Source organism: Jatropha curcas, chromosome 5, assembly GCF_041381405.1.
Source record: "Jatropha curcas cultivar XTBG-Jc1 chromosome 5, XTBG_Jcur_1.0, whole genome shotgun sequence".
Taxonomy (NCBI): Eukaryota; Viridiplantae; Streptophyta; class Magnoliopsida; order Malpighiales; family Euphorbiaceae; genus Jatropha; species Jatropha curcas.
Genome location: NC_143155.1, coordinates 3,915,675 through 3,938,189, shown reverse-complemented (window position 1 = coordinate 3,938,189; position 22,515 = coordinate 3,915,675). Strand labels below are relative to the sequence as shown.

Sequence of the window (22,515 nt, the reverse complement as noted above, 5' to 3'; positions counted from 1 at the left end):
CAATTCATCAAAGTCCTCAAAATCTATAAAAAAAAGTCTCACTAATTCTACAAAACTCTATGTAAAAATTCTAGTGAAATATGTGGAAATCAGAAAAAATCTTTCAATTCTGTCAAACTCAACAATTCTTATAAAATTTAGTAAAACTTTAATTCAATACACATTTTTATAACGAGAGATCAGACCGGACTATCTCTACAAAATGTTAACCATTATTTTATTTCTGTGAAGCAAAATCATCTTTAGGGGAGAAAACAAAACAGAATGGTTGTACTTTCTGTGGCACAACAAAAATATTAGATATGTAATATATTTGATACTTCTTGTTAAAGTAAATAATTATCAATGTTGATAGTAATATTAGACCATAATAACTTGAGCTAACGTATGAGCAGCTTGATTCGCTGACTTTTTAACAAACAAAAAAGATAATGAAGTAAATGCTCTGGAAAGAGACTTATCATGAATCAAATTTCTAGACTTATCATGAATCAAAGATCCAAAATAAGAATAATACACCGTATTACTGTCTAAGGCTTGCTTTACCAACAAAGAATCTGTTTCAAGCACAACATGGTGATGTGAATATTTGTCCTTCAGCCCGCACCGCACCCCCATAACTTCCGCTATTAAAGAATTATGCACATAACCCAGGCATTGGCTTCTTCCTCCTAAACACCGACCCATACTATCATGGACCAAGAGTCCATAACCAGCTACTCCTGTGCTCTCATCAAACCTCGCATCCACATTGCATTTAATCCCAGCAGTAAGAGGCCTCCATTTTTTCTCAAATCAACCATGGGCTCAGCATACACAATGGAATGCAACCGCGATATTTTCCACTCATGCAAAAAACCAGATGCTTTCATGAGAATACTCCCTGCTGTCGACCATTTATTTTCCCAGACCACTCTATTTCGGGCAGTCCACAGCTCCCAACACAACATAACAGCTTATTGTATCTGCTGCTTATCGCAACGACTCAAAATAATATGTAAATCACTCCTCAAAATCACTGACTGCACCCCTCCACCCTACCAATCACTGATCTGGATCATTATGATCCAAGAACCATTATTGTTTAATTAGTTAAACATCACTTAATCAATCTCGTAATTAATTATATAATATTATAATTAATCATTTATACTAAAAAAAAGTGACAAGGTGGATAATAAATAAAGGTTGGAAGTTTTTCATCAAAAGATACAAATAATTAATAATATGTACATACCTAATGAAGAAGGACAAGTAACTTGGCGCAAATTCACTTAGATGAATAGTTTCACATTTAAGACATTAATCACCACATAATTTCGCAATTTGGCACAAATTCCAAATAGGCATATTTTTCGGGGCAATCATGAATCACTTAATAAATTCCAAAATCATAATCTACATGCATGATTTTCCAATAATAATTGGTTTTAGGAGCTTCATTAAATCCAAAATTAATTTAATCTATTAAATTAATCTAGTTAACCATCTAATTGAGTTACTAACCATATTATTCTACTCCCTCTGTTGCTTTTATACAGGAAAAATTTTTATTTTGAGTGTTCTTTTTATATAGAAAATTTTGCCTAATTTGATAACTTTAGAAATCATGCCAAAATGAAAAATCTATCTCACCATTGTTTTAGTCCTTTGTGAAGTTTTAGTGTGGGATATGCTTAAAATAGTGGTAGACAAAAGTATAAATGAGCATTTAATGTGAATAAATTTTGAAGAATGGATTTTTTATATCAATTTTCGTTGAAAAAAAAATGTGCTCGTATAGGTTATATGAGCATCGATTAAATTGGAGTTTGAATAGAAAAAAGCCATGAAAAAAGTTGACTATATTGAAAGAAATTCTTATGAACTTCACCGAATATTTAAAAAATTGCGTAATATTTAAAATACATTTTCAATAATTAAAGGCAATTGGAAGATTAAATGAACACAAATTTTCATATTTTTATGCAAATAAAGGACCAAATGAATTTCTCTCCACAACTAAGAGCATAAACTTTATTTTTACAACTATTTATATTCTTTTCATTCCAACAAGCATTTAAAACCTCATTGAATATTGAAATATAATTTAAGGCATCCATTGATATTAGAGGAGGAATAAATGAGATATTAAGGGTAAATTAGGAAAAAGTGACAAAAAAAGTTGGTTAAATTACTTTCTTAAACTATTAGTTGTTTCTATATAAAACAACGAGAGTACTATTTACTAATTCAATTAATCACCTAATTAATCTATAATTTACTATTTATTCAACTAACTACTTAATTAATTTAATTTTTTCAATTAACCCAATCCCATCACTTACTCTAGTGATTAGCATCTTAATTAAGGCCAAATTATAATTTGAACCATTTAGTCCTTTAAAATATAAAATGAGTCTTTAATGGTGCATATATGTCTAAATGGCCAATGAATTTATTCCTTGTGTTCATAGAGTCCATACTAAATATCCAAATCTCATTTCAATAGGTATATAGTCCCGTCCCATTTTTTGGAACAGAAAGAGAAGGGAGTTTGGATCTATGAGACATAATAGAACGGGTCGGGTAGGGAATCAATTAGATTTTTCCGTAATCTTACTAAATTATTTTTCATAAAAAAACTAAAATTATTATACTCGTCAATTACAATAAAAAAATTTTATATTGGGCAAAAAAAAGAATAAATCAAAAATTAATTCAATGCTTGATGATCTACTAAAATCATAATAAAAGATATGTTAGTAGTTACTTTCTAGTTAATAAAAGTATTAAATATAATAACACAAAATAACTCAAAAATTAGATACAATTTAATTTTACATGTATGTTATGAATTTAAACTCATCATTGTTATCATTGTTTTTGTTGCTGTTATTTTTAATATTATTTAAATTTGATACATATTTAATTCATTATTGAATATCATCTGAAAATTAAATAATACTATTAGCATTAAGCATAACGAGTAATCCAGTAATTATATTAATTACAATTAATATTTTCTGTTGTATTGATTAATCTTTTTTTTCTTTTTTAATAGAAAAAAAATTATTTAGAAATATTTATTTAACACATAGTATAGAATAACATTGGAAAAATTTTATTTTTCATATTATTATTACCTTAGCAAGTAACTAAAAATAAAAAGGATGAAATGAGTTTTATGAGTATAATTTAAAATTCATAAAAAAGAGATATCTAGAATTAAAAAAAAAAAAAAAAAAGTGGGATGAGAAGATTTTCAAGACGGGATGAAATAGGATGAAACTTGAGTTGGTATGGATCAATTCATTCAATAATTACTTTCAAAATGAGATTGGTGACAGTGCGTTAGGTTGTCATTTCCCAGTTTTCGGAACCGAAACGCCAATTTAGAACCGATGGGACCGAAATTGGTATGAATCGGTACCAAAACTAGGGATCTATGGTTTGGTTATGGTTCCAACATTTGAGTAACCCTGAACCAGTGGTTCCAAAAATCGATCGGAACCGACGATTTTTCTAGCCGGTTAGAAGTGACAGTTCCAATCGATGGTTCGAACCGGCAGTTCTAAACAATATAGTTCAAATGGCTAGAATCGACGGTTTCACAGTTTACAACTGGCGGTTCCACCCGATTCTAGTAGCATTTTTTATCTTTCTAAATAATTTTGTGAAATTCCCAAATTAACCTCATAACAACTATAAACGGCTTTGTATAAATATGCTAATCTAGCTCGAGCCTCCTATAAATATGCTAGTGTTCAAGAGTGAGTTAGTGCCTCACATGAGCAGCTTTGTTTTTATTCAAGTTAATAAAATCGTATTTCTTCAAAAAAAAAAAAAAACTATAAACGGCTATAAAACGGCTAGTTTTAAGGGTATTTATGGAAAGTTGATTTACAATCTCCTCACACAAAATTACCTCCACTCTATATTATTCTCTACTCTACAACCTCTCCAATTTTTATTTATAATTGTTGTCCACAATATTGCAAAATAATTTCTCCAAAGTCCAATTTCCAATTATTGTCAATTAATTTCCCTAATCCCAATCTCTAATTATTCTCTCTATTTTTTTTTCAATTTTTTCAAGTTACATATTATTATCCTATAATGGCAAGCAGAGGAAACTCAAGTTCCGTTAAGTGTAAGGGAAAGGTTGGAGAAACACAAAATTCATCTATACCTACGAATGATATGTTCGATTTCATTCTCGACCAATTTGATCTTGAGGAATATCCAAATGAAAATTTGAAATTCCAACTCAAGAATCCGAATTTAATAAAGACAACTTACAACAAGAGGAAGATTAAGGTCCACAAGTTGTTCGACGAGCAAGACAAAGTTTCAATATATTTGTCATTCATTTTTCATGAAGAAATTTAAAATCGACAAAATGTTCGATGTAATTTGCAATTATTGTGGAACATTTTATAAATGCAAACAAGCGGGAAGTTATAGATCATTTTGGAAGCATTTGGAGACAAAACATCCAACAAAAATAGGAGTTGATTGCAAACATAAATTTTCGGATACACATCTTGTAATTTTTCTTTATTTCAAGAAAAACAACAAAGTGAAGAATTAACTAAAATGATTTTTACGAAACATTTATCTTTTAATTTTGGTGAAAAAGTGAGTTTTAATCAATATTGTCAAAAAATTTTAAATATTTATGCTAAAAGAGTGCTAGCAAATCCCCCATGTGATGAAAAAGTATTTTATATTTATGGACATTCCGAATGATGAAAAGTTGGGCTAAATTTTATAAGAAAAAAAAAAAAGACCAAAACATTTTTTAAGGGATGTTCCAACTCATTGGAATTCAACCTATGAATTATTAAACTGAGTCTTTTTCATATAGAGAATTATTGTGCATATTTATTACTAACAATATATAAGAAATTAATTTATATCCATAAAATTGGGAGATTTATGCAAAAATTTTGGATATTTTAAAAATTTTTAATGATGCTACATATAAATTTAGTTGAGTTTATTATCTTACGTCTCATTTATTTTTGTCTATATGCATTAATATTGTTACTGTACTTCAAGAACTTGAACATGATGTTTTATTAAAAAATTGTATTTTATCAATGAAATAAAAATGGTTATCTTATTTTAAAAATACACTAGCCCTTTTTTTTGTTGCTTGTGTATTTGATAATAGGTGTCAATTTGAAGTTTTATTTGAATATTTGACTATTTATTATGAAATATTAAATCTTGATATAGAAAATAATGTTAATATAATTGTACTATTGCATGAAGTTAAAAAAAAAATTATAGAATTATATACTAAATTTGTTCAATATTTTGGTTCATCTACTTCTTCTTATTGTTCTCAATTTAATAATCAATTATTCCTAACCGAAAAGGTAAGTGTTGGTGTTGCTGAATATATATTATTATAAAGACAAAAAAGATCTAGGGGATCCAATTTTTTTTTCGAACTTGAGAGTTATCTTATCACTGTTTTCGAGTTTGGTGATAGTTTTGCAGATAATAATTTATTCAATTCTAGATTGATGGAGTCGTTACATCAATATATTTCCAACCCTTGCACTAATTGCAAAATAAATTTTAGCAGCTCCGGTCTCGACTGTTGTGGTTGAACAAGTTTTTAATCAAGGAGGAAACATACTTGATGAAACACGATCTAGAATGACACGTGATTCATTAGAAGTACAATCATGCGTGGATGATTAGAGCAAGGTCGAACGAATGAGCACAAGAGAATATCAAAGAAAATGAAGATTTATATGATCTTTACGATGAGTCTTTAACGGAAACATCAAAGGGTGGAAATAACGACTAAGTAAGGTAAAAGAGTGAAATTGGTATAAGGTAAATAGAAACTACATAGACTTTAATTCCTCCGGTTCAAAATTTTTTTTGTAAAAAAAATAAATTAAGTTCAAGTCTTTTTTTTAAATAAATTAAGTTTAAGCATTTTTTTTTTATCTTTTCTTGAAAGTTTTTTTTTTAGAAATTATTTTACAAATTTTTAAAATTAAATTTTAAAAAAAAGTTTTTTAATTTTTTATTTATATGCGGCAGAATAAAATTAATTGAAGAATCGGTGGAAACAGTTAATTTTAGAACCGTTGAAAAATTAAATTAAAATTATAACTGTTTAATTTCAAAATATAATTGAAATCGTTAATTTTCAATTCGATTTGAAAAGTGTGGCTACTCTAGCAACTACGGAACTATAAAAATTGATATCAAATACTTTTAGAAATGAAAAATTCAAGACCCATTTCGATAAGGGTTGGGACTTCCGAGGTTGCGTGCACGCCCCTCAATTTTACCGGGTGAAATAAATACCTTGAAGCGGTAAACTAGTTGGTCTATCAATGATGCCTACCTGAATGTCATTCAATTAATTACTTGACAAATTATCTGTATTGAACTATCGATGATGATATGTTTTGTCATAATTTTTGTTTTAAATATTTGTAGAAAAATTTCTTAGCTGGATTTTAAATTTCCTATGAAAATTAATTTTTGATATTAAAATTAGAAAGCCCTTTATCGGAATAAACCAATGGATTCAACTCATTTCAATTAAAAATATTTAGTTAAACTTTAATAATTTATTAACATATAAAAATTTTAATTTATTAGAGACTGAATGGACAAAAATAACACTATATTGTACATAATAGAGATTGTATTTTCCTTAACAAATTATGGTTGAAAATATTAGAATTCGAAACCTCTTGATGTTTAATTTATTTTTATTAAAATAAAAATTCAACTGAATTAATCTAAATATAAGTTAAAATAAAAAATCAACTCAGATTATTTAATCGATTCAATCTAATTATATGAATTAATCAATTAATTTGACCTAAATATAATAAAATTTCAATTTATTCAGTTGTAATTGATTAGATTCTGCCCAACTTTGACTTGCAAGTTATAACAATATCACATCAATTTTACCTTTTCAATTTTGAAAACAAGAAAGCGGAGAAAAAAAACAGAAAGACATTAAATTGCAATTAAGTCCAATTCCAGGGCATTTTTGAAATTTCTGACAAGTACATTGATTTACTACTGTTTTCTCGACTCATATAAACATACAAACAAATATTTCGTCCTTCCTTCTTTCAAAAAAAAAAAAAAAATTTCGTCCTTCCCCTCTCCTTCAAATCATCTCTCTCTGTCCCGTTTTTCTCTCTACGGTCTGCATCTTCTACTCTGTCTCGCAAATTATTTCGATACAAAAAAAATATTAACATTACTATGACTTCATGTCACCGCCGGATAACTACCGGACTTACCGTACCAACCGGGTCGGTTTATTCCCGGCTACGAACGCCGGAGACTTTATCTCTCCCTTTCGACCGCAATTCCGCAAATCAACAGTTAAGAATTATTTTTAGATCTCCAAAACATTCTAAATCGTTTATAATTGATGCCGTTGGGCCCAGCGGGGTGTGGGACCGATCAGACGGCGGGAATGAAGCGGAGAAGGTAGGGCCATGCTCGTATTCGGTTGGGGATCAGGTGGCAGCAATAAGAGATGTGGTGGAGAAGAATGGGAATAGCGATCGGACGGTGGAGATAAATAATATTGGGAGGAGGAATTGTAGTGGTAGTAAGACAAGTAAGAATGAGAAGTTAGAGGTGGCGGTTGCGGCGGCGGCTACGGTCGTGTTAGGTGTGGGGAATCGTGTGTTGTATAAGTTGGCTTTGGTTCCGCTCAAACATTACCCTTTCTTTCTCGCTCAGCTCGCTACTTTCGGGTACTTTTTACTTGCTTATTCCTCTTTCTTCTAAGCAGTGTTCTAATAATTTCTTACTAAAAAATTAGTATTACATTACTCTATTAAGCCAATCCTGACCTTTTTGAAAAGCATTATTGCATCCCTAATATTTGATCTATTAACTCGTTTTTAATTTTTTTTTCCTACAGTAAGAAAAAACGAAAATGTTCAAAAAAAAAAATTTAACAGCAGAGTAAAAAAGCGAAAGGAAGGATTATATTTCGATTAGAAGTAAATATTAAAAATAAAAGTAATTTAAAAAACGTGTTTTTTTTTTGTTTTTTTCTGTTTTCATGTCCATTATTTAATAATGATATGCTGAGGCCACTTTCACTCCGACGCTTCTTTTTCTTTTCCTTAATTGGGTATTTGGACTTATCATTAGCTGTGGAAGCTTTTGGAAATGTTCTGGGTATGACATATATTTACATATAAAGCTAATCAATTTATAAAATAAATAATACTGCATATGAATTTATTTTTAATGATTTTCTAATGCTTTTAAATTTGTATTTCTGCATTTTTGCTTTAAATATGAATATGACCACCTCTTGTTTGCTTCTGGACCACAAATGGTTAGAGTTCCCAGGCGTGTCTTACGCGTGTCTAAATAAATCATCTTCTCTCGTTTACGCGTGGCATCTGGATTTGTATTGTTGCAGATTCTATCGCCTAGCCATTTCCCCCCACTTTTCCCGTTCTTTCTTACTTTCTTGGACCATTTTCAAGTTATTTTTTGTGATTTCTTTTTCTTTAAAGTTAGTTGATCTAATCTCCTCTTCCCTTCTGGGATTTTTTCAGTTTCTAGATTGTTATACTTATGTAGTCTGACTCCCATTGAATGATAAGTGAATAAAACATCAAACCACTATTACAATTACTTTTGATGATTTTTTAATATATATATTATTTTTTATATATATTATATATTATTTATATAATATAATATTATATATTAGTATATAATTTATATTAGTATATAGTTTATATTAGTATATAAATAGTATACAATTTAATATTTAATATATAATACAATTTAATATTTAATATATAATACAACTAATACTAATATTATAATATAACTTCAAAGAAAGTTTTTACTAATCGATGAGTTTTAGTTCATTTTAATAACAAAATGTTCTAAGCAATATGTGATTAAATTTTATCTAAAATACTATATGAGAACTGTCTGTTTGATGGTATATTTGATCTTTCTTGTCAAGTTATCAACCGATGCGTGTTTACTTAAAATTTGTGATAAGGTCCATGTGATTGATAGCCGCCACTGTATTTTTTAATATTTACATAAGATTTTTTAAATCAATTTGATTAGATTCCTCATTAATTAATACCTCTAATTCATTCACTAATTAGAAATTAGTTACTTTAGATCTTCAAGTTAATTACGCTTCTAACTCAAAAATATTGAAATTGTCAAATTAGATGATTGGCAAACAATTATAGAATCTTTCCACAGGCTTAAAAAAATTTGTGTATTATTGTGTATAAACGGGAGGAGAACCGCATGGGGGCAAGGGATAGCTAAAGATTTATAGAAAAAATTATTCATATAGCATATCTCAATTTACTGCCTATGCTTGTTTATTTTTTTTTATCTATTTATATATATATATATATATATATATATATATATTTTTTTTTTTTTTTGCCTTTTTCAAGCAAATATAATGATAAAAGATTCTTATGGTGGATTCAATTAGTTTGAGATTAAGATTTTGTTATTGTTGTTATTGTAATGTGTATAATATTGAGTTGATAGTTTTATTAACTAGAAATTATTAATCAAAACATGGGTTGGGCTCCTTAGTGATGACTGTGATTATGTAGAAAGCACTAGCTAATCTTAATTTTAGTTCTGAAATTAAAGCGACTCATTTTATGTTCATGGTTTGAATCATTGTAATGGAACATAAAAATACTTTTTATTGATATTTTATTGATGGTCCATTTGCATTTAGTGGGAAGATCATTAGAAATTATTAGTTTTCCATTAGCAGCCTTCTTTTTGTTCAACCCTTTTTAGTTTATATGCAATACTGGTAACTTCCACAAAGTGGAAACCAAAATAGAGAATATTCTATTTGGGAAGGAGAGTGAGCTTTTTTGTAGTTTAGTGCCTAACGAGTGTAAAATATTCTTTTTTGAGGTGATGTGAGATCCATGATAAATTAATTCCTGGTATTAGTTTTAAAATGCTTTGTGATCTTTTACAACTTTGGCTTTTGAAAAAAAAAAAAAAAAAATACCGTTTAGTATCTTTCATAGTATCTTTCAAATGTTGGTACTTGTGCAAAATTTTGTTTTCTTTTATAAAATTAATATAGAAGGGAATAGAAAGTCCCCATAATTCAATAATCAAGTCTTGCCTCGTCATGATATAAAGGGTTAAAGGTTATTCTTCACTGTTATCCAGCTCTCTCTTTTGAGAATTTGTTGCGTAGCAAAGAAAAACTAAGACTTCCTTTCTTTTTCTTGTTTACTGTATTTGGTTCTTAAGTAAGAGAGGAATATTTTTTGAGAATTTCCGGGGCATCCTTAGATTAAAGGAAGAAAGAAATAGAAAATTGATTTAGAACATAGAAAAGAAAGTAAATTTGGATTCCTGCCCTTTCATTGGTGGGTCCAATCTAAATGAGATCCTCACAATAAGAGTCAAAGACGTTTGTGCCTCGCCACATAGATTTTCCATCGTACAGAGGAGAAAAAGATATATTCACCGGCAGTTCATTCTATGGGTAGATATTATTACACTTGTGGTGGGCAAGTTGGTGCATCTTTTATTATTATGATGTGAGCACGTGTTAGTCAGAGTCTCTTTTCTGTCCTTTTGGCTTTTAGTTTGTCGTCCCGGTGCAGCTTTTGCATTTCACATCACATTTGGCTCAATTTCAGCAGATACCCTTTACTTCTTTCGAAGTCACGCTCATATCCCTTATTCAATTCCTTTTTTTTTTTTTTTTTTTTTTTTTTTCTGGGATAGGGCTATATAAATTTTAGAATAATGCTTCTGCTCCTAACCCAAGTATGCGAATTGATTAATGGACTTAATTCAATAATTGCAAAGTTGACCTGTGCCTTATTATCAAAAGAATATGAAAATTTATTGTCTTTGAAGTTTGCACAAATAAATTGGTATTGAAGTGGAATTAGGTCTTATGAAGCTTAGTAGAAATAATTTTCAAAACGTAAAGTTTGACTATGTAATTTTGCTTATCATTTCTGAAGTTTGCCATGGTAAATTGCTAATAAAGGAATAATGCTGTGTTCTTTTTCTCTCTTCTATTCTTCTTTCATCAATTTAAGTTTAAAAAGATTTGCATTTTTTTTTTGGAATAAGATTTTTGCATTTCTTATTATTTACTTACTGAGTAGATTGAAGCGTAGAAACGTTTAGATGTAATGTAATTAAAGGCATTACTGTGAAGGATGTACAAAGTGTCTCCATAAGTAGGATAAAATTAAATGATTCATATCTTCAATGCTTTTGTTTATTTCTTTGTTCCAGATATGTTATTGTATACTTCACTATCTTGCGTATGCGGTACCATGCTGGACTTGTCACAGATGAGATGCTTTCTATGCCAAAAGCTCCGTTTCTTCTTGTAGGATTTTTGGAGGCTCTTGGAGCTGCAACAGGAATGGCAGCTGCAGGTAGTACAAATTTCATCAGTCTTTATCTTTTCTTATTTTCCTCACTTCACTGCCTTTTATATGTAGATTTTAATGCATCTGTTATTGAGACTTGATATACTTTTTAAAGGTACTTTCTGATTTTTTCTAAATCCTTCCATCCAATTTTCTCAATTGAAGGCATTGCAGTTTACAAAACTTTCTTTGCCAACATAGCTCTGGGAAATTTATAACCATCGTTTAATGTAATTAATGCATTATCTTTCTCTAGAAAATTTATAAATGTTTTGATTTGTTGACCAACTTTTCAATCATCTGAATAAAGTTGACTGGCCTTTGGATCAGTAATGTATTGGTCAAGCATGTATCTTGCTGTGCAGTTCAATCCTTGGCATCCCACCCCATTTAAAAATTCCTAGTGTACCAATTGAAATGAAAGTTTACTATTTTTAATTAGCCTATGACCACTGGTTATTTGAAATTACAAGTTTCTGGTCCATTCATCTTCAATTATTATATGCATGCTGGAAAACCTTTTCGTCACTGGATTCAGGGGGCTTTGTTTTTGTGGAACTGTAATCCCATGTCTGAAGGTTATTCTTTTTTTACTTATTTTGAACCTTAACTTTTTTGTTTGCTGTATTGAAAATTTTTTAGGTGATTGCTAAAACAATTATTTTATTTCAATATATGTGAATTTGCTATATGAACTACAGTATAAACTTATGCGTATTTTTTTTTTTTTTTTTAATTTGCTCTTTGCTTTGAACCAGCTATTCTTTCTGGAGCATCAATTCCAATTTTATCTCAGGTATAAACATTTAGTAAGTATACTTTCACTTGCAACTCTTAGTATTTGCAGCATCCTTGTTCTTTTATCACTTTTAGCTATTCTGCTTTGCTTATATGAAACCGAAAAGAGAAAATTATTATAATACAACTAGTCATTGGTTTAATGGCTTTCGTACTTAGTTATAAATATTTGTGCAAGTCAATCCTGAACCAAATCCCCAGGCAAGCAACTCCCTCATAAGGAAAGATGTTGCAAAGAGTGAATATTGTACAGTGGGGTTTATGGACGAGAATTCGCTCCCTGTTGTGTAGGCTGGACCAGTAGGCTACTACCAATGGGAGGGGAAAAAAAGAAAAGATTACGGTAGAGCAAAGCACAATGAACATATGTGTTTGTGCATCATGAAGAACTTTGCAGATTCACTTTGCCCCTTCATCTTTCTTTTTTCCTCTTTCTCCCCCTCTCTATTTTTCCATTTTGCTTTCTCTTCTTACATAGTATTAGTTGAAAAGAAAAAAACTTTATGGTTCCATGTCATGCAAAAGATATTATGCTATCCCTTGAACATTGGCTTGATACAATCAATCTGCTTTTCTAATCGAAACATTGAACTCCGAGGGCTCAAAACTATCTAAGAAACATTTTTTTTCCAATCATTAAATGAAAATCTTGGATAATTAATTGGCTATTCTATTTCTGCAGACTTTTCTTGTGTGGCAGATTCTCCTGTCAATTATTTTTCTTGGGAGGAGATATAAAATTAATCAGTTACTCGGATGCTTTCTTGTTGCCATTGGTGTAATCATAACTGTAGCAAGGTGAGTATCGTGCTCATTAATTGGCTTCCCCTAACCATATGTGCTTTCAAGTATCAATCTATTTACAAGTTTCTCTTTGCAACATTTACCTATTGCAGTTGCTTCTTGTTATATTCTTCTCTCTTTCTCCCGCTCCCTCTGTTAAGTGGACACTAAAAAGAAATGAAAGTCAAAAGTTTTAAGTCAGGCTATTGCATAAAAAGTAGATTGAGAATAAGTTACAAAAATTAGATATTTTAAGACAGCCCTTGAATGAAAGTCAGTAAAGCAATAAACTTGTGGCATTGAATGCTACCAATAAAAGAACACCATTTACCCCTTTGAATCGGCTAGGCTGGGGACGGTTATGTACTGGAAGAACCAAAGCTGATTGACTTTTAGAGCTGGGTATCACAGCCCTATTTTCTGGCATATGACTATCTAATTTTCCCTTAGAAAAATATGAAAGCAAATATGGTATATTTTAAGTTTTTCCGAAAAGATGGTCTTTGTATTAACTTTCTCTACAATTCTTTATGTATGGTGAAATGATCAAATGTCAGGCATGTCATTCCTCATTTAATTCTTGCACTCCATGTATTCAAGTACTAGTTAGCAGTTATTGGTGTGGAGGAAGAAAGATAAATGAAAGGAAGATAAGGAACAGATAATGAAAACTTAAAGAACAAACCTGATCAAATCTTCAGTTGAGTTTAATAAATGGGCCATTTTAGTTTTTAAGTTAACCACAGGATTACCAAAGCTTTCTTTCAGTTTCTCTATACGGCAGTCAAAGTAAGTGGCCGGTTTCCCTCGAATTTGAGTTACTTGAAAATTGATTTGATTGTTTGACTTTTTTCAAGAGTTTGTGAGTTCTACATATTTCACATTCGGACCAGTTTAACATTTCTTTTATAATATGATACATGCTATTAGCCCTTTCAGGTTTTTCAGAATACATACCTTAGTCCCTGTGCTTCTAAAGCTAAATTCAATAATCTGTAACCTTTTAATTTGATTTCTCTTTAGTCCTCCTGTTAAAATATCGTACACTTTAATCCCTAAGATTGTTTTTTGATCATCATTTTAGTCATTGAGTTTTTAAACGAAACAACTTTTTTAATCCCTAAAAAATTAAAAGGTGAGGGACTAAAATGCTGTTTTATCTAAAATGTGGCAGACAAAAAGTTACCTCATTTGAAAGGTGAAGGACAAAGAGGTAATGAGAAGATTTGTCTACTTTTCCAAAAAGTGAGGACATGAATATGTATTTTGTAATTTACTCTTGATAACGAGTGATATTTATTTAATCTATTTTTTAGATAACTGTAACTAGTTTTCATATGATAATTATCTATCAAAATTTTGGGTTCCAGTAAAATTGGTTGTAGTCTATCAATCAGAAGCCCAATAATTGCAAAAGTTATTCTACAAATTTTCCCACACAACATTCACATTTGAAATGCATTGGCTTTGTGTACTTATCCAGTGGATCTAGTGCTGGTAATTCTGTGAAGGAAGTTGGAATATTTTGGAGTCTTCTGATGATTTTTTCTTTTCTACTGCAAGCTGCTGATACGGTGCTCAAGGTCAGCATTCTTAACAGTTTAATGCTCTTGCATATTACTAAGCTGTATTACAGTTTCTAACAATAGACTTCATTTAATTTATAGGAATTTATTTTCCTGGATGCTGCTCGGCAGTTAAAGGTATGTTCTGCAAATTAGCTGAAATATTTGATTCCCAAAATCAGTGATTACGGGATTCAGGAGTGGTTCTGCTCCAGAAAGAAGTGATTATCCATCATATATTGCATCTAAAAATACTTACATAGTAGGAGAAATTGTATTTTTGGCCTCAAATGTGAACCCACTAGAAATAATAAGGAAATTTCAAACTTGTATTGCTCTTTAGAAGTCTGGTTCATTCTAAGCAAGGTGATACAGATCTATTTGGAAATGATCCACTGTGTAAGCTGCCACCCAACTATTTATATATAATAAAATAGACACACATATATATTTCTCTTGTTTTTTCTATTTAGATTTTGATGGTGGATTAAGATGATTATGATGCTACCTCATCAATTGCAGGGAGGTTCAGTGGATCTATTTGTTGTAAATTCTTTTGGATCTGCTTTCCAAGTAGGTACTCTACAGTGAATTAGAATATTAAATTTTTCTACTGTTTATAATTATTGAGTTTGATTGCAGCATAAATTTAAATTGAAGTTTCTGGTACCTATATTTTGTGCAGGCATTATTCATATGCCTTCTTCTTCCTTTCATGTCAAAATTATGGGGTATACCGTTTAGTCAGCTTCCAAGCTATCTTAGAGATGGGGCTGTTTGTTTTCTGAATATTGGTAGTTTATCAGGTGGTAAGTCACAATTTCCTCTCAAAAATTGAAAAATAAAATTGGTAAGCCAAGATTTTTATTTATTATGCTCGCTTCCTGAGTTTGTTTTAGCATTCATCTTTGGCATGCTTTCACGATTTGCAATAATTTGTACAAAAAATCATTTAATTGAATCAATTTAAAGTTAATTCTGATTAAATTGGTTAGATTTCTTTGAGCTACATTGTGATATTGATTTCACTACTTCTATCATTATGACATTTTGGTTCTTTATGTAAATATTTGGGGATTGAATCTAGCGATCTGTTTTATTCAATTTCCTTGTGTTCTCTTCATTGATGGTTATTTTAATAATTAAGACATGGAAGTTTTAATGACAGCCAAATATGGTTTCAAATGTAAAACTAAGCAAAGGTATCGACTTGTATCTAGGCATTGCCTCACTTCCACTAAAAATGCCTTACTTCCAGAATGTGGTCAACTTTAATTTGGCGTGTAAAGTACAGTCAAAGACCCTATTGCTCCTAATATATGGTTGCCCACATGTAATTGGAAAAATACAAATTGCTAGTAGTTGAGCCGCTTCATTTACTAATCTACCATTTGTCTTGAATCTTATGACGCAGTTAGTGTAGACTTTTAACTGTATGATTCATTTTTCTTCTTTCAAATTTTATTATCCACAGGATGTGATGGTGCACCCTTGCTACCTTTGTTGTTTGTTCTTGTGAACATGGGTTTTAACATTTCATTGTTACATCTGCTCAAGATCTCGTCTGCTGTTGTATCTTCCCTTGCTTCCACATTCTCAGGTATGTCATTTTCAGGCCATCAAAGTTACTTCCTTTGTAGCCAATTCAATCACCAGCACAAAATGTTGCAGAAAAATGAAAAGGAAATAATAGCTAACAACTCTTAAATTTAATAAAAAAGTATGGGACCCTGTTACTGCTATTTCAGCTACTTTAGTATTGCCACCCATGAGATACTCCTCAATTGAGAAACTCTTAGAGATAAGATGCGTGCTTAACAAGCTGACATGATTTGTTTCTTGCTTATTTTGTCATACCAAACATTGTTAGAGTTTGAATATCAACTTCATGTTAGTTTTGTTGTTAGCTCTCCAAGGCTATCAAATGCATGAGCATGTTCCTTTTTCAATATTCAATAATGTTTTCTCTCGATTTATACTTATTCCAAAATTAACCTGATTAATGTTCATTTTCTCTCGACTTTACATGGCAGTGCCAATATCGGTGTATGTGTTCACATTACCATTGCCATATCTCGGGGTTGCATCTTCCCTTCCAACTGGCTTCGTCACAGGAGCCATCATCCTTGTTATGGGATTGTTTATCTATGCTTGGACACCGTATAATAGTAATTCAAGTAGCGCATCTTCGCCATCTCCCAGCTAGTATATAATTGTTTTGCTCACCATTTCCATTTTCTACCTCAGAAAATGTCATTTGCTGGCTGGCTTTTGAGTGATACCCAATAAGGTAAGGAAGAAAGATTATCATTGTTGTTGTAATTGTGATTCATGTTCAATGTAAAATGGCTGATTGTGATTATAATTTTTTTTTTTTTTTTTTTTGCTATAAAATTGTAAGACCATTTTATTGACCTTCAAGTCTTAATAGATCAAAGATACATAAGGGTGGATGAGTAGACCAAATCACCCGGTCTGTCAAACTAGTGACCGCTGTTGCTAAATTATGAGCAACACCATTAGCAGACCTGCGAATAAACTCAAGATTCACATCTCGTAATTCTAGTAAAAGAGATTTACAGTCCTGAATAATTAAATCGAAAGCTGAGTTACCACTATAGCTAGGATCAAGTATATATTTATATTTAGGTTTCCATGATGATCAAGTATTTATGATAGATTGATTTTACCCAATTAGGATTTATTTGGTAAGAATTTTAATTAATTCTTATAGCTGATTTTTTAAGTTATATTTATTCATAATTTATATTATATTTAAACTATATTATTCTTATAAAAAAAAATACAATTATGAAAATTATTTTTTAAAACTGATATTTTTATGTAATTATTTTACTTATAACTATTAACAAACTTGATACTTTCTCCATCACTGCCAGCCACACCATTATATTTTTCCTCCCTCGAACTTCATTCTTTTCTTTTTGTAATTCTAGGCACACCTTTATATTTCCTCCTTCGAACAAAGTTCTAACCATATTCATCATTTTCTTTTATGAAGTTGGTTTATTTTATTTTTGAATGATCTTTTAAGTAGTTAGTCATTGTATAAATTATTTAACAGTGAAAAATTACGTAAATACCAATCTTGCTATATAAGATTAGGAAAAGAAATTTAAGAAAAATTAGCAATGGTGCATCAAAATGATTAATAAAGTGAGCTATTAAGACGAATCAGCCATGACAACCTCAACCAATGGTGTTTTTTTTAGTGCAGCCCAACGGAATCAATCAAAAGGAAACAAGCCTCCTTATCACTGTAACTATTGTGGAAAGGATGGTCTTTTCGAGTCTCATTGCCGAATGAAGCCTGGAAATGCAAACTATGATCCAAATTTTTGGTCTGCAAGAATCTTTTCAAAACAAAATCAAAATGTTTAAGAGCAAGGTGAATTCACTAAGAAATATACATCTTTTGGTTACAAAACTCATAAACCTTTTCCAGCTGCAGTCGATCAAGGCACGCCTAACTCGAGTTCACAAAATGATCTTGCCATTCACTTAGGAACAAATCCAACAAATCCTAGCCTTAATACAACTATCTTCTATCAATCCCTCTAGTCCACTTTTTCAATTTGGCAGGTAAACTTTCATACTTTTCCTCTTATCCAAATGATACTTAGATTGCCGATTCAGGTTGCACGGATCACATTACACATCATGTAAAAAATTTTAATTGATGTTTGTGATCATCATAGTCCTCCCGTTAAATTGCCTAATGAGAACCAAGTTCTAGTTACTTATGTAGGCTCTTGTCAACTCAACTCGCACATGCCTATAAAAAATTGTTCTTTATGTTCCTTCAAGTATAATCTTATGACCATTAGCAAAATCACCAGAACACTTCATTGTTCAGTTCATTTTTTTTATCATTTTTGTTTGTTTCAGGATCTAGTGATGAAGAAGGTGATAGGTTTGGCTAAAGAGCACGGTGGTCTTTATTACTTTGACACCAATTCCAGTAACCTCACACCAATTTCCCTTGCTGCAAGCACTTCAACTATAGATATCTGACATTTGTATTTTGGACATCCTAGTCAGCATGTTTGCGAATAATTTGTTACCTTAGATGATAGTATTTACTTTTCTAATAATATCCATGTCTTATTTGCCTTTTGGCAAAATGAACTCGTTTACCATTTCCTACTAGTTCTATTTCAATGAATTCTTGTTTTGAACTTATTCCTATTGATGTTTGGGGATCATATTCAACCTCTTCTTTAAATAATGCAAATTTCTTTTTAATTATTGTGGATGATTTTTCTCGTGGTGTTTGAGTTTTCTTACTTCAATCTAAGTCTCAAGTTTATTGTTATATTGAAAATTTTTTTGCCATGATAAAAACACAAATTAATGCCACAATTCAACGAGTTCAGAGTGATAATGGTATTGAATTTTTTAATAATGCTGTCAACTTCTTTTTCAATTTACCTAGTGTGGTTCATGAATGTAGTTGCACTCATATACCACAACAAAATGGTGTTGTGGAGCACAAATATTAGGCACTTGTTACACGTGGCTCGGGCTTTTCATTTTCAAGATGGTTTACCTATAAAGTTTTGGGGAGAATGTATTCTTATTGTTGCATATCTTATTAACCGAACACCTATCAAAGCTCTCAACTATAAAATTCCAATTGAGTTATTGCTTATCAACATCTTCTAGCATTTGGTTGTTTATGCTTAGGATGTAATGTTCATGCCGCACATAAATTTGATAAACGGGCATCACTTGGAATTTTTACTAGCTATCCATATGGTCAAAAAGGATTACAAAATTTTTTTATCTTTACACTCACAAAATTTATGTTAGTCGTGATGTAATTTTTCATGAACAAACATTTCCATGCATGTCCATGAAGCAAACTAAAGATTCAATTCCTCTTCCATTTCCAATAGAAGAAGATAATATTGTGGACCCCTCCATCTTCTCCTCTCATGGTACTACTTCTTCAACCACAAATTCAATAAATCTTGCACCTCATTCAATTCTAGACCCTTCATTTAATGCACCTATCACTCCTTTACGCTGATCCCAATGAGAGATTTGCCCACCTTCTAAGTATAAAGTTTATCATTGCTCTCATCACATTCAGGTATGAAATATCCTCTTGAAATTTTCTTTCTTATCATCATTTTACTTCTTCTCATTGTGCATTTCTCAGCTCTTTGTCTTCTGGTATTGAACCTGTAAATTTTAGCCAAGCCATTAAATTTCCTAAGTGGAGGCAAGCCATTGATGCTAAACTCCATGCTTTGGAAGACACTAAGACGTGGTCTATTGTTTCTCTTCCTCGTGATAAGAAGCCAGTTAGTTGTAAATGGATTTTTAAAATCAAAAAGGTGATCTAATGGTAGTATTGAAAGATATAAGGCACGTCTGGTTGCTAAAGGTTATACCCAAGTTGAAGGGGTTGATTATCATGATACTTTTGCTCCCATAGCAAAATTAGTGACTGTGCATGTTCTTTTAGCCACTGCAGTCAAAAATTGGTCTTTACACCAACTTGATGTTCAAAATGCTTTTCTTTGTGGAGAGCTAAATAAAGAAGTTTATATGTCTCTACCTTCGGGATATCCAAAAAGGGGGAGCCTTCTCTAGCTTGCAAGCTTCACAAGTCCCTTTATAGGCTAAAGCAAGCTCCTCGCAATTGGTTTTCCACATTTTCTCATGTCATTCTTGATTTTGGTTTCTAGTAATCACATGCTGATGACTCATTTATTTCATGTTGCAGATCCTCCCCTATTTTCTTCTAATTTATGCGGATGACATGGTAATTATTGGGAATGACCAAACACTCATTCAACAAGTCAAAAATTTTCTTCTTCGCCATTTTTATATCAAGAATTTGGGGTCACTAAAAATATTTTATTGGTATTGAAATAGCTCGCTCTATTAAAAGTATCTATTTGAGTTAGCGAAAATATATTCTTAACTTACTCTATAATGTTGGTGTTACTGGTGCTTGTACAGTTGACACACCTGTGAAACTCAATATTAAACTTTGAGATTCTGATGGGATTTTATTAGAAGATGCTTTTGTCTATAGTTGACTAATTGGTTGGCTTATTTATCTTACTATCACTAGACCCGATATTGCTTTCTCTATTAATATTCTCAGTCAGTTTATGCATGTACCTCATAAGCCACACTTAGATGTTGCTCATCGTCTTCTTTGATACCTCGAGAAAACTCCTTGTCAAGGCATTATTCTATCTTCATCTAGTTCACTTTCGCTCACTACCTATTGTGACTCTAATTGGGCAAGTTGGCCTATGACAAGACAGTCTACCGCGGAGAATTGTATATTTCTTGGCATCAATCCCATTTCTTAGAAAAGCAAAAGGCAAACTATTGTCTCTCATTCCTCTACTGAAGCTAAATACCGATTTTTAGTTCTTATTCCTCTGACAAAAATCGAATTTGATATAGATCCATTCTTTTGATTCCCATTCTGTAGTGTGAGCGACCAACTTGACCATATTTTCCTTTTGATCATAAACATCATGAGATGACGGCAAGGTTGATGATGGCGGCGATAGAAAGATGATAGTTGATATTTTTTTCTGGACTTGGTGGAACGATTAAAGGAAAAAGATAAGAATGAGGAGACAATGACATTGTTTTGGGTATCTTTCTATTTAAGGATTTAAATGTGCAAAAATGAAATTTTCTTGCCCTTTAACATGTGAGAATGACATGAATTGAATCCAAATCAGCATATCATGCTTATGGGGTGCAAACTCAGTTGTTTTTCAGTGGAAGGGGAGAGTGGGGTCCAATTGTCCTAATCAATATTTTGGCTAGCTACGTAAGACTCAAGAAACTTGATTGTAAATTTTTATAGAGTTTAAATACTTGATTGCAAACGTTTTCAATTTAGACATCAAAATAAAAAATTATGAAAAGTTCAAAAATCATTTTTATAATTATACCGAACTAAAAATGGCTTAGATTGTCTCTAACTTTTTTATCTGTTCTCTTTGAAATTCTGAAATTTAAATTTTAGGCTAGTGTTAAGCGACCACACTTAAAAAGATGTGTCAGAAAAAAAAAAAAAAAAAAGAATTTGGCTTATATAGACAACTATATTAGTCGATAAACATACGCAAATAATCCAAGTAACTTAAAATGATACCCTTGCATTTAATGAGCTAACCGTGCACCATTTAGCCATTTACAATGAAAAAAAAAAATCATTGATGATTTAAATTAAAAATGGAAATAATATGGGTCATAATCATTAAAAAATACTTTCCCAGATACTAATAGGCTATATATATATATATATATATATTCACACACACTAAAACAAAAACCAAAAACACTATTCTAATTCCACTTGAACCAGGTAGTTTTTATGTTTTTCCTACTTTACCCTTCCTTCTTTTTATGAACTTTTTTCTCCATGATACGTTCACTTCACCTTCTTTTTCTCTTCGCTCTCTTTTTTTTTTTCTCTAGAAACTTCTTTCTTTTCTAATCACAGCTTCATATTTTTACTCCACAAAAGGGAAAATTTTTGATTGTGGATTTTCACCTTGACCTTAATAACAGAGCTTAGACCTAAATTTTTAATGATTAGGTTTTTTTTTTTTTTTTTTTTTTTTTTTGTCTATATGGATTATATTTGGGATTTTAATTTTCAAATCTATTCATTATGGATTTAAATTATGAGTGCATGTTTTGATTTGTGAATTTTTGTTTGAGAATTTAATATTTTGTGCTGAAATTCTGTTTTGTTTGGCTATTAGAAAATTTTTCTTTGGGATTTTACGATTTGAGTTAATTAAATCTTTTGCTGCATGAGCTCGATATTTTTCCACTTGCTCTTCAAGTGGTTTGGACACTTAATGAGAGTATGTTTTATTTCTAAATTTCCTAAATTCCATATGCATTTGAATGGATTTTAGTAT

At 30.8% G+C, this 22,515-nt stretch overlaps 1 protein-coding gene across 3 annotated transcripts; it reads left to right on the top strand.

Annotated features, from left to right (window-relative positions):
• The first annotated feature begins 7,086 nt into the window (after positions 1-7,086).
• Positions 7,087-18,781, top strand: LOC105628975 (protein CLT1, chloroplastic). Of its 3 annotated transcripts, XR_016320926.1 has the most exons (12): positions 7,087-7,745; positions 11,293-11,438; positions 12,191-12,228; positions 12,913-13,028; positions 14,497-14,596; positions 14,681-14,716; positions 15,101-15,151; positions 15,264-15,387; positions 16,053-16,178; positions 16,612-16,868; positions 17,817-18,181; positions 18,488-18,781. XR_016320926.1 is itself a non-coding variant. In XM_012210483.4 (10 exons), exons 1-10 carry the CDS (start codon positions 7,243-7,245, stop codon positions 16,782-16,784), a joined length of 1,413 nt encoding a protein of 470 aa, XP_012065873.1. In that variant the 5' UTR covers positions 7,087-7,242; the 3' UTR covers positions 16,785-17,082. The 3 variants fall into 3 exon arrangements, 1 of the variants encoding a protein (XP_012065873.1); XR_016320925.1 differs by lacking the exon at positions 17,817-18,181; XM_012210483.4 differs by lacking the exons at positions 17,817-18,181; positions 18,488-18,781 and having other exon boundaries at positions 16,612-17,082.
• Positions 18,782-22,515: the final 3,734 nt, after the last annotated feature.